At 43.3% G+C, this 14,826-nt stretch overlaps 1 protein-coding gene across 3 annotated transcripts in view; it reads left to right on the top strand.

Moving 5' to 3' along the window:
- Positions 1–1,006: 1,006 nt before the first annotated feature.
- Positions 1,007–14,826, top strand: part of LOC139560356 (laminin subunit alpha-3-like) — a 111,426-nt gene continuing 97,606 nt past the window's right edge. For 2 of the 3 annotated variants that reach the window (XM_071377041.1, XM_071377042.1), the window contains exons 1-2: positions 1,009–1,495; positions 3,926–4,078. In XM_071377041.1, the coding sequence (XP_071233142.1) occupies positions 1,232–1,495; positions 3,926–4,078 (417 nt within the window). In that variant the 5' untranslated portion in view covers positions 1,009–1,231. Of the gene's footprint in view, positions 1,496–3,925; positions 4,079–14,826 lie in introns of all 3 variants that reach the window. The other variant, XM_071377043.1, reaches the window with a different exon arrangement.

Raw genomic sequence — 14,826 nt, forward strand, 5'->3', positions numbered from 1 at the left:
TGACACTGCAGCAGCGCTGTGTGTTTTGTGCTTGGGAGCGCTGTAAATTGCCCTCTTGTGAGACTCTTGATGTAGATCTCCACAAGGTGTCGCTCTAGGACCATTGGTTTGTGATAATGATGGGAACTCGATGCCTCAAGTGTTTTTTTTAGGTAGACTACTGCCTGTCCTGTAGTATGGGTGATGCAGTTAGTGAATATTGTACCTGTAAAGAATAGTCAACAAAGGTGGGAGAAGATAGGACATATTATCTAAACAGCACATTATTTATGTTGCCCAATTGAATAGATTAACCAAATTTGTAATTTGACTAATTCTGTAGAGGATATAATCTGTTGATAATCCACTATGTTCAGACCCTGCACATATTCACTAAACCTGGCACTGGAAATAGCAAAGGTATGCAGGAGAAGGGAGTGTGTCTCTGGATGAATCTGGGTTGGGTGTGGCTCAGTATGGCAGTCTGTTTTTGGATGGGATTGATGGATGTTTTTTAACATTGCCAGTTACATTCCAGATTTTCTCTCTGTCAACAATTGTTCATGCAGTCTATTTTATTTGAAGCAAATCAAATCAAGACTCAGTGGTTCCCTGAAACTGTCATATAACTGTTTTGCATTAGGCCACTATAATTAGACTATACAATCTCACATTTTATTGTGAAACAAATCAGTGGTCAGTTGAAGGTTGGCCATGATTCAGGAATCACAACGATCGGTTAATGACCGCTGTATTTTCAAATAATTGCACCAAAAAATATCTGTGAGCTGGTGTCAAAACTTTGTTTCCAAAAACGTCTAGTGAAATATTTTCTTGCGTTACTGATACTTTTTATACTTTGGCTTGAACGTGATTCAATATGGGATAATTTATAGAGAGACTTTGGCCCCAAATCAAGTAGGGCCTAGGCTATAACTCACTGGTGACACCCAATGACTGTATTGACACTTGATACGGCCCCGGGTGGCAGAGTTTGATTAGGGAGAAACGGGAGCAAGTGCTTATTTCACGAGGGAACATGTAGAGGGGAAGCACATAGACAGACTCAACAGCAGCAGCAGAGACACAAGTGAAACTTTTACATCAGAACACTTGAACCGCGCCAGGCTCAAGGGTACTGGATTGTTTTATGCGTGGAGATTGCGTATTATTTCATGGGGATCTAGATAACTTGATCTGCGAGTTGCAATTTGATTTGAGCATCTACAGAGATTATTGAGGTGGAAGGAACATGGCGAGTGGGGTGAAGAGAGCTCACCCTGTTGCTTTATTATTTACTTTGATGCTCTTATTTTGGCGGGACGTTTACGCGCAGGTGTCTTTTAACGAAATAACCGGGTTTAGTTTGAGCCCCCCGTACTTCAACCTTGCGGAGGGGTCACGGATATCTGCCACCGCAACTTGCGGTGAAGATGAAGCGGGGAGACCGAGATCTGATTTGTACTGTAAACTTGTCGGAGGACCTACCTTTGGACTTCCTAGTCAAACGATACAGGTAATGAGTGAACGACATTTACGGTTTCATGATTTGTTGTTTCATTTTTAAACGTTTTGATCACCACCTTTCTGCCTTTAATAATAATGTTTACAGTTCAAATGTAAGTTTTAGCTACGCAAGAGGTTGGCTGGCATGAGTGCATGCGTAAAAGACACATGTAGCCTATTAATGTGCACTTCTTAATAGCATTGTTCTGAAGACATAACATGGACAGATACCAACAGAAACACAACCCATAGCACAGAATAAAATCGTATTTGTATTATTCAATCAAAGTAAGGAAGTTGTTTCCTTGCAAGCTAGTGATTTTCTTATGATTTTTCCTCCCATACATACATCTATATATTCCCATGTGAAATACCATATTTACAGTTAAACTGGTATTACAGTTGAATGGTCCTCCATGCTTCCTTGCTATTGCACCCAGGCTCCAGAATGAGTCACTATAGGGGAACAGTGGCAATTCTGTCTGCTCTGACCAAGTTGTACACCTGCCAGAAATACTTTTCAACATTGTGTTTAACTGCTGAGCTCTCCAATGAGAATGCCCTCTCAACAGTAGACTTGCCCCTTCAGGAGTTTCAATACCTCTGGAACACTAAGAGGCGTTAAAACCTACACAAAGAAGTGCCCCAGTAAGCCTATATATTGCTTGCTATCATTATTGTATAGCGGGAAATTGGTTTACTGTTGCAGTATTTCCAGATATCGCTATTACCATTGTTGCTACAATTAAATCAAATCAAATTTTCTTATTCACATGCCCCGAATACAACAGGTGTAGACCTTACAGTGAAATGCTTACTTACAAGCTCCTAACCAACAATGCAGTTTAAAAAATATGAATAATAATATGAAATAAAAGTAACAAGTAGTTAAATAGCAGCAGTAAAGTAACAATAGCGAGACTATATACAGGGGGTACCGGTACAGAGTCAATGTGCGGGGGCACCGGTTAGTTGAGGTAATTGAGGTAATATGTAGGTAGAGTTATTAAAGTGACTATGCATAGATAATAACAGAGAGTAGCAGCTGCGTAAAAGAGGGGGCAATGCAAATAGCCTGGGTAGCCATTTGATTAGATGTTCAGCAGTCTTATGGCTTGGGGTAGAAGCTGTTTAGAAGCCTCTTGGACTTAGACTTGGCGCTCCGGTACCGCTTGCAGTGCGGTAGCAGAGAGAACCGTCTATAACTAGGGTGGCTGGAGTCTTTGACAATTTTTAGGGCCTTCCTCTGACACCGCCTGGTATAGAGGTCCTGGATGGCAGGAAGCTTGGCCCCAGTGATGTACTGGGCCGTACACACTACCCTCTGTAGTGCTTTGCGGTTGGTGGCCGAGCAGTTGCCATACCAGGCAGTGATGCAACCAGTCAGGATGCTCTCGATGGTGCAGCTGTAGAACCTTTTGAGGTTCTGAGGATCCATGCCAAATCTTTTCAGTCTCCTGAGGGGAAATAGGTTTTGTTGTGCCCTCTTCACGACTGTCTTGGTGTGCTTGAACCATGTTAGTTTGTTGGTGATGTGGACACCAAGGAACTTGAAGCTCTCAACTTGCTCCACTGCAGCCCCGTCGATGAGAATGGGGGCGTACTCGGTCCTCCTTTTCCTGTAGTCCACAATCATCTCCTTTGTCTTGGTTACATTGAGGGAGAGGTTGTTGTCCTGGAACCACATGGCCAGGTCTCTGACCTCCTCCCTATAGGCTGTCTCGTCGTTGTCGGTGATCAGGCCTACCACTGTTGGTGTCATCGGCAAACTTAATGATGGTGTTGGAGTCGTGCCTGGCCGGGCAGTCATGAGTGAACAGGGAGTACAGGAGGGGACTGAGAACGCACCCCTGAGGGGCCCCTGTGTTGAGGATGTGCTGTTAACTACCCTTACCACCTAGGGGCGGCCCGTCCGGAAGTCCAGGATCCAGTTGCAGAGGGAGGTGTTTAGTCCCAGGGTCCTTAGCTTTTTGATGAGCTTTGTGGGCACTATGGTGTTGAACGCTGAGCTGTAGTCAGTGAATAGCATTCTCACATAGGTGTTCCTTTTATCTCGTTAAAGGGGGAAAAAAGCTTCCAGTTCGTGGTGAATAATTGCTGTTCTGATGTCCAGAAGTTATTTTTTGTCATAAGAGATGGTAGCAGCAATATTATGTACAAGATAAGTAAAAAAATAAGTTACAAACAACGCAAAAAAACTAACATAAAAATACAATCGGTTAGTAGCAGGTCAGCCATCTTCTCCGGTGCCGTCTTCTTGATGCATGTGATTACTTGTTTGCACTGTCTGCAAATGTGTGACTGTGGCTTATTCATTTTCTTGAATACGAGTTTACTATGCACTGAATGTGTGGCTTTGTGTTGGTGGGACTCTATTAATATGTGTTTATATGTGTTTTGGGCTCAGAGTAACACCATTTCATTGGCCCTTACCCTGCAGGGACAGTATTGTGACAGATGCAACTCCAACGAGCCAAACAAGGCCCACCCGGTGAGTAACGCCATCGATGGCACTGAGCGCTGGTGGCAGAGCCCGCCTCTCTCCCGGGGACCTATGTACAATGAGGTGAACGTCACTTTGGACCTGGGACAGGTGAGTGACCCACACCTGGAGGGCTTTCATTGATTCCATCCTACTCAGCCAAGTGCTGTACCTTCACGGTGGCTGTTGTTGAGAGTATGAAATATAACAGTGGGATGTCCCAGGGTGAATTTAGCCAAGCCTCTAAGTTTTCCTTGTCTGAGACAGACAGGCAGCGCTAGTCATGTGAGTGATGTCCCACATCTGGCTGCATGCCAGGAATCAGCCTCAGATCATGCCCCTGTGGCTGGGGGATATGCATCTATTATGACCCGTGGCTGCAGTGGGGGCTGCTGCAGGAGTTTGGCTCATGGCCCATGAAATTGCACCATATGCTCAATTATCCGCAGTGAGGGGAAAGAGGGTGGGATTCTGTCCAGGGATTAGGGATCAGAGGGATGTTAAAGATCTGGGGGGGGGGGGCAGGTCTGGGTGGAGTGGGTGAAGATGGTTCAGAGCTGGAACAGTTGTGATTGAGAAACAGGTTTGGTCTGCGGATCAGGGGTCGGCACCAAATGGAGATCCGTAGAAAGTAAATATTCCTAAAAGTGAGTACCACACCGCATCCATGTTCCCTAGGAGGACTGTGGGAGGAAGAGAATGGGTGACGGTGTCAGATTCTCCCATCTCTGCTTTTAGCTGGGATGAACTAAGCTAAACGAAGCAGAGGGGCTGCAAGAAAGGATAAATATAGCACCTGCTCGGCTCGTGGCGGCTTGAGGGACGTCTGAGTTTAAGACTTGGTAATGCTCTGTTTATATGGACTCAGGGAAACTGCCATTACTGCAATAAGGCGTGCTATAAAGTATGGAGCTGAAGTATTCTCTGAAACTACCGACCACACGCCTCCCGCTCTCCCTTTGGCCCGCCCAGCCTATCAAACAGCTACTGTGATCCAGTGAGGCTCCAGACCAAGCTCACCTGGCCCCTCCCTCCTTATGTCATCCATTTGATTTTAGCTCCCCCCCCAAATCTTTTGTCAATGCCAAGAATGTATTTATGAGGCTGTGTGTGCTTTCATTAGAAAGCGTGCAGGCTTATTGGAGTGTTACCTTCCAAGGTTGTTATTTCACAAATTGGAGCAGACTGATTTGGCAGCGTTGACCTGAGTCTTATAAATTCAATGCAAGGCAAACAAATCAGACTAGATTGGCTGCCAATAGTTAATTGGTTAATCTGCAAAGATATTATGCTCTGCACACGATGACCCTACCTTCTAGATGTAGAGAAACATCTTGAAACTGAAAAACAGACTTAGACTGCTTTATCAGCTCATGATACAAGTGAAATACTGTATCCCATAGAATGATTAAGATTGGTAAAGTAGTACAATGTTATTTTGTGGTTATTAACCCTCTGTGTATGCAATCTTGTGTAGGCCATGTCTTCTTATCAGAGGTGTGTGTAGATAAGGAAGGATGTTGTCAATGCCTCTGAAATAATTCAGTCAACCACACTTCCGTGTGCTTTCAGCACAGATGTCTGTCAAATAGTGTTGGTTCCTATAACCCTTTGATGATTTTACAGTCATAACAAAGTATTTTGTCAAAATAATTTAATGTGAAGGTCAGGTTTATGTCAGACTAACTTGCCACATGCTTGGTCACACCCTTTCCCCTTAACACAATCTAAGCCTACTCCTACTCAGGTTTCTTTCATGCTTGGGAAGAATCTATCTGATTCATCTTCCCCAATAGAAACAGTCCTAAGCCTTTGTAGATTCTGTTAATGCAAAGAACAGATGATGCGGTCACTGAAATTTGTAAGGGCTGAATCCAGTTGAATGGTTTTTGTGGTCTCTTCTAAGACTAATACAGGTGCCTCCCTCCCTCTCTCTGCCAGTCTTATCTCCAGCTCTTCCCAGTGGATATATTAGATAATGGCACCATCATTGTTCATGTTAAATCGGACCGGTTCAAAGGGAAGCCGGGTGGTTTTTGAAGTGGCCATTTCCGACGGTTCTGTAAAGCAGTGCACGTTTGAAGCAGCACCAATCCGTCAAGGGCTGATTCCCGCTTTTGTGGAACATTGAATGATATAATTATAGCACAGAAAAGTTAACCGATTTCCTTTGTGGATTAACATGACGTGTTTAGAAAAGGAAATAGTCCGAATTAGCCTGGAACTTTGTATTGGACAAAATATGTATTTGTATTTACATGTTCTAAGTCTCAGGCAGTCAGTCCATGTGAAGGAGTTACAACTCCCTTGGGTGGAGCTCCTTGTGCAAATCAACCCAACCACGCTGCTGGATTATGTTGCCTGAAGCGAGCAGCTCTCACACCTAAGTAGCAGGCTAGCCGCCTGCCTGTGTTATCTTGTGGGCTTTTGACCTGTGACCCGTGACAAAGGCGGCCATAAGTCCGCAGACGACCTTGAACTCCCTCATACTGTGGCGGGATCCAGGGTGTAGGGGGACTTATTGATTTGTGTACTCTACAGTAACTGTGCCTAGTGGTGGGTGTTGCCTCAGGCGGTTTCTCTCCAGGGCATTGGGGCAGTTCACCCAGAAAGAAAGTCAACACATTGATTAAAGGCTTCTGCTGTGAGTTTCTTGATGTTATCCAATAGCATACATATGTGTTAAGATGTGTATATCTTTTACATTACCATAGAAATTCTAACTATTCAAAACCACATATGCCCTCCCAAACAAACCCAATGACTTCCTCTCCTCACCCCCAAGCATATTACTTTTAAAATAGGCTGTCTACCTGTACAGGGAGACTAGTTAAAACAATTTACAGGGTGAACATTGGCAGCACGGATGGATCGGCCCCACAGCCGCCCATGCAGTCAGTTTTTCTGGGGGAATGTATTTTTAGGAGCCCTGACCACATGTGCTTATCTGCCTGAGTGCTCCGGACCATGTGAGACTGACATGCATGGCCTTACTGCTGTCTGTCATACCATGCTACTGAAAGGCCTCTGATTGGTGGGCGCCAAGGTTAAAATAGTTTTGCGTTTTCAAATTTATTTGGATTTCCATTCGTTTTCAGATTTTTGTTTGAAATTTAGTTACGTTTCAGTTAGTTTTCAGACCTGATTATCTAGTTTTTAGTTACACTGAACAAAAATATAAACGCAACATGTAAAGTGTTACTTGAGCTTAAATAAAAGATCCCCGAAATGTTCCATATGTACAAAAAGCTTTTTTCTCTCAAGTTTTGTGCACATATTTGTTTACATCCCTGTTTGTGAGCATGTCTCCTTTGCCAAGATAATCCACCCACCTGACAGGTGTGGCATATCAAGAAGCTCATTAAACAGCACGATCATTACACAGGTGCACCTTGTGCTGGGGACAACAAAAGGCAACTCTAAAATGTACAGTTTTGTCACACAACACAATGCCACAGATGTCTCAAGTTTTGAGGGAGCGTGCAATTGGCACGCTGACTGCAGGAATGTCCACCAGAAGTGTTGCCAGATCATTTAATGTTAATTTCTCAACCATAAGCTGCCTCCAACATCGTTTTATAGAATTTGGCTGTACGTCGAACCGGCCTCACAACTGCAGACCACGTGTAACCACGTCAGACCAGGACCTACACATCCTGCTTCTTAACCTGCGGGATTGTCTGAGACGAGCCACCTGGACTGATGAAACTGGGTTTGCATAACCAAAGAATTTCTGCACAAACTGTCAGAATCCGTCTCAGTGAAGCTCATCTGTGTGCTCGTCGTCCTCACCAGGGTCTTGACCTGACTGCAGTTCGGCGTCGTAACCATCTTCAGTGGGAAAATGCTCACCTTCGATAGCCACTGGCATGCTGGAGAAGTGTGCTATTCACGCATGAATCCCAGTTTCAACTGTACCGGGCAGATGGCAGACAGCGTGTATGGAGTTATGTGGGTGAAAGGTTTGCTGAGTGCCCCATGGTGGCAGTGGGTCATTTGTATTTGTATTTATTATGGATCCCCATTAGTTCCTACGAAGCCAGCATCTACTCTTCCTGAGGTCCAGCAAAATTAAGGCAGTTATACATTTTTTTAAACATTACAATACATTCACAACAGATTTCACAACATATTAGTGTGTGCCCTCAGGCCCCTACTCTACTACCACATATCTACAACACAAAATAATGTGTACGTGTGTATAGTGTGTATGTTATCGTGTGTTTGTATGCATGTGTCTGTGCCTATGTTTGTGTCTCTTCACAGTCCCCGCTGTTCTATAAGGTGTATTTTTATCTGTTTTTTAAATATAATTTTACTGCTTGCATTAGTTACTTGATGTGGAATAAAGTTCAATGTAGTACTGTGCGCCTCCCATAGTCTGTTCTGGACTTGGGGACTGTGAAGAGACCTCTGGTGGCATGTCTTGTGGGGTATGCATGGGGGTCCGAGCTGTGCGCCAGTAGTTTAAACAGACAGCTCGGTGCATTCAACATGTCAATACCTCTCATAAATACAAGTAGTGATGAAGTCAATCTCTCCTCCACTTTGAGCCAGGAGAGATTGACATGCATATTATTAATGTTAGCTCTCTGTGTACATCCAAGGGCCAGCCGTGCTGCCCAGTTCTGAACCAATTGCAATTTTCCTAAGTCCCCCTTTGTGGCACCTGACCACATGACTGAACAGTAGTCCAGGTGCAACAAAACTAGTGCCTGTATGACCTGCCTTGTTGATAGTGCTGTTAAGAATGCAGAGCAGCGCTTTATTATGGACAGACTTCTCCCTATCCTAGCTACTGTTGTATCAATATGTTTTGACCAGGACAGTTTACAATCCAGGATTACTCCAAGCAGTTTAGTCTCCTCAACTTGCTTAATTACCACATTATTCATTACAAGATTTAGGGTTTAGTGAATGATTTGTCCCAAATACAATGCTTTTAGTTTTTGAAATATTTAGGACTAACTTATTCCTTTCCACCCATTCTGAAGCTAACTGCAGCTCCTTGTTAGGTGTTGCAGTCAATTCAGTTGCTTGGTAGCTGACGTGTATAGTGTTGAGTCATCCGCATACATAGAGACACTGGCTTTACTCAAGACAGTTATGGAGGGCTAAAAGACTGCTGAACCGTTCAATGCCACGATTTAGGGAGGGCAGAGGGCTAGATATTATGGGGAGTTTTTTGGTGTCAACTAGTGACCCAATCAGTTCTTTAAAATACATCTTAGGCTGTTCTGAGCTGCTCTTCATAATGTATTTCGACCCCACATGAACCATGACAGTATCAGCCCCGATGACTGACTCACAGCCTCGGGAAACAGCCTGGTGATATCCTGAACTTTGACCCCAGGAAACAACAAAGTCTTTGCCCCAAGTACAGATATATGCCTCACCATCAAACTCCCTATCACAATTAGAGATCGACCGATTATGATTTTTCAACGCCGATACCGATACCGATTATTGGAGGACCAAAAAAAAGCCGATACCGATTAATCGGCTGATTTTTTAAAATGTATTTGTAATAATCACAATTACAACAATACTGAATGAACACTTATTCTAACTTAATATAATACATCAATAAAATCAATTTCGTCTCAAATAAATAATGAAACATGTTCAATTTGGTTAAAATAATGCAAAAACAAAGTGTTGGAGAAGAAAGTAAAAGTGCAATGTGTGCCATGTAAAAAAGCTAACGTTTAAGTTCCTTGCTCAGAACATGTGAAAGCTGATGGTTCCTTTTAACATGAGTCTTCAATATTCCCATGTAAGAAGTTTTAGGTTGTAGTTATTATAGGACTATTTCTCTCTATACCATTTGTATTTCATATACCTTTGACTATTGGATGTTCTAATAGGTACTTTAGTATTGCCAGCCTAATCTCGGGAGTTGATAGGCTTGAAGTCATAAACAGAGCAATGCTCGAAGCACAGCGAAGAGCTGCTGGCAAACACAGTAAAGTGCTGTTTGAATGAATGCTTACGAGCCTGCTGCTGCCTACCACCTCTCAGTCAGACTGCTCTATCAAATCATAGACTTAATTATAATATAATAAACACAGAAATACGAGCCTTAGGTCATTAATATGGTAAAATCCGGAAACTATAATTTCGAAAACAAAACGTTTATTCTTTCAGTGAATTACGGATCCGTTCCTTTATTTTATCTAACGGGTGGCAACCCTAAGTCTAAATATTGCTGTTACATTGCACAACCTTTAATGTTATGTCATAATTATGTACAATTCTGGCAAATTAATTACAGTCTTTGTTAGGAAGAAATGGTCTTCACACAGTTCACAACGAGCCAGGCGGCCCAAACTGCTGCATATACCCTGACTCTGCTTGCACAGAACGCAAGAGAAGTGACACAATTTACCTAGTTAAAAGAAATTCATGTTAGCAGGCAATATTAACTAAATATGTAGGTTTAAAAATATATACTTGTGTATTGATTTTAAGAAAGGCGTTGATGTTTATGGTTAGGTACACATTGGTGCAACGACAGTGCTTTTTTCGCGAATGCGTTTGTTTAATCACCCGTTTGGCGAAGTAGGCTGTGATTCAATGATAAATCAACAGGCCCCGCATCGATTATATGCAACGCAGGACAGGCTAGATAAACTTGTAATATCATCAACCATGTGTAGTTAACTAGTGATTATATTAAGATTGATTGTTTTTTATAAGATAAGTTTAATGTTGGCTAGCACCTTACCTTGGCTTCTTGCTGCACTCGCATAACAAGTAGTCAGCCTGCCACGCAGTCTCCTCGTGGAGTGCAATGTAATCGGTCATGATCGGTGTCCAAAAATGGCGATTACCGATTGTTATGAAAACTTGAAATCGGCCCTAATTAAATCGGCCATTCCGATTAATCGGTCGACCTCTAATCACAATAGCCGGAATTATCCTGTGTCTCAAAGCTGATTTCGAGGCCAGAGCCACAGAACTCAGAACCTGAGAAGAGGGCTGCTGAGACGCCGGCTGCGTGCAGGCCACAACAGCCAAAGGGACAGAGCTCTGATCCAGAGAGCACGGCCCAGCAGAGGGGTGGTACAGGCTGTGCCCAGGCAGTTGATTGACTAGGATAGGGAGAGGTAGCTAGAGGGACATCCACAGCCATGGAGGGAACACCCAAGTCCCCGGCAGAAGACAGCTGGTACAGGGCAGGTATAAGCTACGGACAATGAACACAATTGCATTTTATCGATGGCAGTTTGAATGCACAGAGATACCGTGACAAGATCCTGAGGTCCATTGTCGTGGCATTCATCCGCCGCCATCACCTCAGGTTTCAACATGATAATGCACGGCCCCATGTCGCAAGGATCTGCACACAATTTCTGGAAGCTGAAAATTCAGTTCTTCCATGGCCTTCATACTCACCAGACATGTCACTCATTGAGCTTGTTTGGGATGCTCTGGATCAACGTGTACAACAGCGTGTTCCAGTTCCCACCAATGTCCAGCAACTTCACACAGCCATTGAAGAGGAGTGGGACAACATTCCACAGGCCACAATCAACAACCTGAACTCTATGCGAAGGAGATGTGTGACAATACATGAGGCAAATGGTGGTCACACCAGATACTGACTGGTTTTCTGATCCACACCTCTACTTAAAAAAAAAAAGTTATCTGTGACCAACAGATGCATATGTTTTCCTAGTCATGTGAAATCCATAGATTAGGGCCTAATGAATATATTTCCTTATATGCACCGTAACTAGGGTTGCACATTTTGGGGAATATTCAGAGGTGGAAACTTTCCATGGGAATTAATGGGAATATATGGGAATTAACAGGAATATATGAGAATTCATGGAAATATATGCAAATTAATATTAATACCATTTAAATGTCAATGTTTTTTGCATTGGCTATATTTACCATATCATTGTAAGTCGGGAAGCAAGTTCAGGGAGTGAGTGTTTTAATAAATAAACGCAACTAAATACAAAACAAGAAACATAAACAACGCACAGACATGACACTGGAACAGAAACAGCAACAACGATGACTGGGGAAGAAACCAAAGAGAGTGACATGTAAAGGGCAGGTAATTAAGGAGGTGATGGAGTCCAGGTGAGTGTCATTATGCGCGTAACGCTGGTGACAGGTGTGCGCCCTAACGAGCAGCCTAGAGGGTGACCTAGAGGCCGGAGAGGGAGCACACGTGACAGTATCCCCTCCCCGACGCGCGGCTTTAGCCGCAGGACACCGACCAAGATGACGATCCCGGGGATCAAGAGCGGACCGGTCAATCAATCAATCAAATGTATTTATAAAGCCCTTCTTACATCAGCTGATGTCACAAAGTGCTGTACAGAAACCTAGCCTAAAACCCCAAATAGCAAGCAATGCAGGTGTAGAAGCACCTGCATTGGTCACCTCTGTTCTGGCACAGGAACCTGTCGATCCGGCTGAGGCGCACTCGGCTCCAGCCGCAGGATGCCAACCAAAGAGATGATCCCGGGGATCTGGAGAGGACCGGTCGCCTCCGCTGAGGCGCAGAAACCTGACGCTGAGGCGTGAGAGCCTGATGAGACGGCTGAGACCTCCACGGTTGCCTCGGTTGAGGCACGGGAACCTGTTCACCAGCTGAGGCATGGGAGCCTATCGATCCCCCTGAGGTATGGAAACCCGTCGGGCCAGCTGAGGCAGGGGAACCCGACAAACCTAAATCAAATCCTTGTTCATGATTCATTTTCATATTAGTTTCAGTTTTAGTTTACTATAATAACCTTGGTGGGTGCTATCCACTGAATGGGCACTAATTGGTTCGTGTGAAGTTCTGATTGAACCCTGTTTGCCATTTCAGGGGCCTAGGATCTTTTGTGTGTGATCATGTACAACACTGATGTGAGGTGGGCTACGATTGGCTAGGTGAGAAGTACTCATGGCTCTGAATGGTGAGCTTAGGCATCTGACTGGAGAGTGTTGGGTTCTGTGAAGTCTCTGATAGGTGGGCGTTTGCTCTGATAGGTGAGTTGTAATGCTGGGTGTCAGGTAATGTTTCCCTACTCTGTGGGGTTTGATAATGAGTGTGTGGTACTTGTTGCTGGATGGCTGAGTGGCTTGATGATGAGAAGGCACAATATCTGGAGCTGTGCTAGTTTAAGATGACAGCATTTCTGAAGCCTGCTTGAAGTGGTTAATTTATTATGAGTTATATTATCTATATGTCAGTCATTGTAACGGCTCTCGTCGAAAGGAGTGGACCAAAGCGCAGCGTGGAAAGTGTTCATGATTTTTATTATAAAAAAAAAAACACTCAAACAAAATAACAAAGCGAAAACGAACAGTTCTGTCAGGTACAGATACTAAACAGAAAACAAGACCCCACAAAACCCAAAAGGAAAATGACAACTTATATGATCCCCAATCAGGGACAACGATAGACAGCTGCCCCTGATTGGGAATCAACCACACCAACATAGAAATAAGGAAACTAGATTGCCCACCCTAATCACACCCTGACCTAACCAAATAGAGAAATAAAAAGGCTCTCTAAGGTCAGGGCGTGACAGTCATGTTATCTTTGCTCGCACACAGGAAAGATGGGGCTTTCAAGAAACATTATTTTTTGTCAGCAGAAGAATTCCCGTGGAACTTAATCCGCTCTCTCTTTCTCCAGGCCCTGCTGCCTCCCACTTAAGTTTTGTCTGAATGTTTTATGCTGAGCTGCTGCCCACTTTTGTCCTGGAATTGATAGTAGGCTGTATTGTGTGCCATCCTTTCTGTGCTCTGCTCTCAGATGTTCACAAACAGTTGGTTCTTTTCAAGGCTTTTTCTGAAAGTGACCTGACCTTTTCTTTTTAGTGGGTACATGGATTGAGGAGGTGCGGTGAATTGGGCAGACTGTGTGGAAAAGACCCCCGTCTGCCCCCCCCCCCCCCACACACACACTAGGGCTGGGTGATATAGCCCAAATATTATATCACGGTATTAAAATAGATTTGACGGTATTTTATGATTTTTAATAATAAAAGTTCTAAATTTGCTTTATGAGTAGTGCTGACCCTAGGCACACATACATTTTAAGTGATTTCAATGGGTCTTTCTCCATTCTGATTGTTTTATACTGTTCAATTCAACTTCAACCCCAAAAAAGTCATACTTTTCATTAATTTCTGCACTGAGATCATTTCTACACTGCCACATAAGGCTACACGATATGGGCAAGCAAACTGGGCCTTATTTTTAACCAAATGTTGCAATTTGACTTGCGATTTAGAGCAAAACACTTGGGTTAACTGTTGGAATCATGGAAATAGAATGTATATTCTAATTATATAGTTAGAATATAATAGTGGGCACTTTTAATACAGTGCTGTTTGACATGACAATGCATGAAAATGCCAGGGAGGAGTTATTGTGACAGGGTAGGAACTAAAGTCTTGATAGGGGACCCTATAATATTTGGCTACATTTAATGTTTTCTCTTAGCTACTTCATGTAGCTAACATATTCTTGCTTTGCGTTTACCTCTTTAATTTAGAAGATACTGTTGCACAAACAACATGCTGATTTAGGTCTACACCATCACTGGTATTATCAAGCTGTATAGCTAATTACGCTTTCTCTTACTCAGTACATTTATTAGATAGCTAGTGATTAGCATTAGCGGCTAACAAGATTTAGGAACAACTTGCTAAGAAAAGACAAACTAGCTGTTTGCAGATGTAAAAAACACAAGCTAATAGTGTAATTATAGAATGTTAGTAGATTTATATTAAGAAGCAAAGTGACAACTGCATCGTTGTCATCAACATTGTTGAATGTGTTACATAGACCATACAGACTGAACGCAAGTGTCTCGTGGTCGAGGAAAAACAAATGCGGTC

The sequence above is a fragment of the Salvelinus alpinus genome, chromosome 30, assembly GCF_045679555.1.
Source record: "Salvelinus alpinus chromosome 30, SLU_Salpinus.1, whole genome shotgun sequence".
NCBI classification, from domain to species: Eukaryota; Metazoa; Chordata; class Actinopteri; order Salmoniformes; family Salmonidae; genus Salvelinus; species Salvelinus alpinus.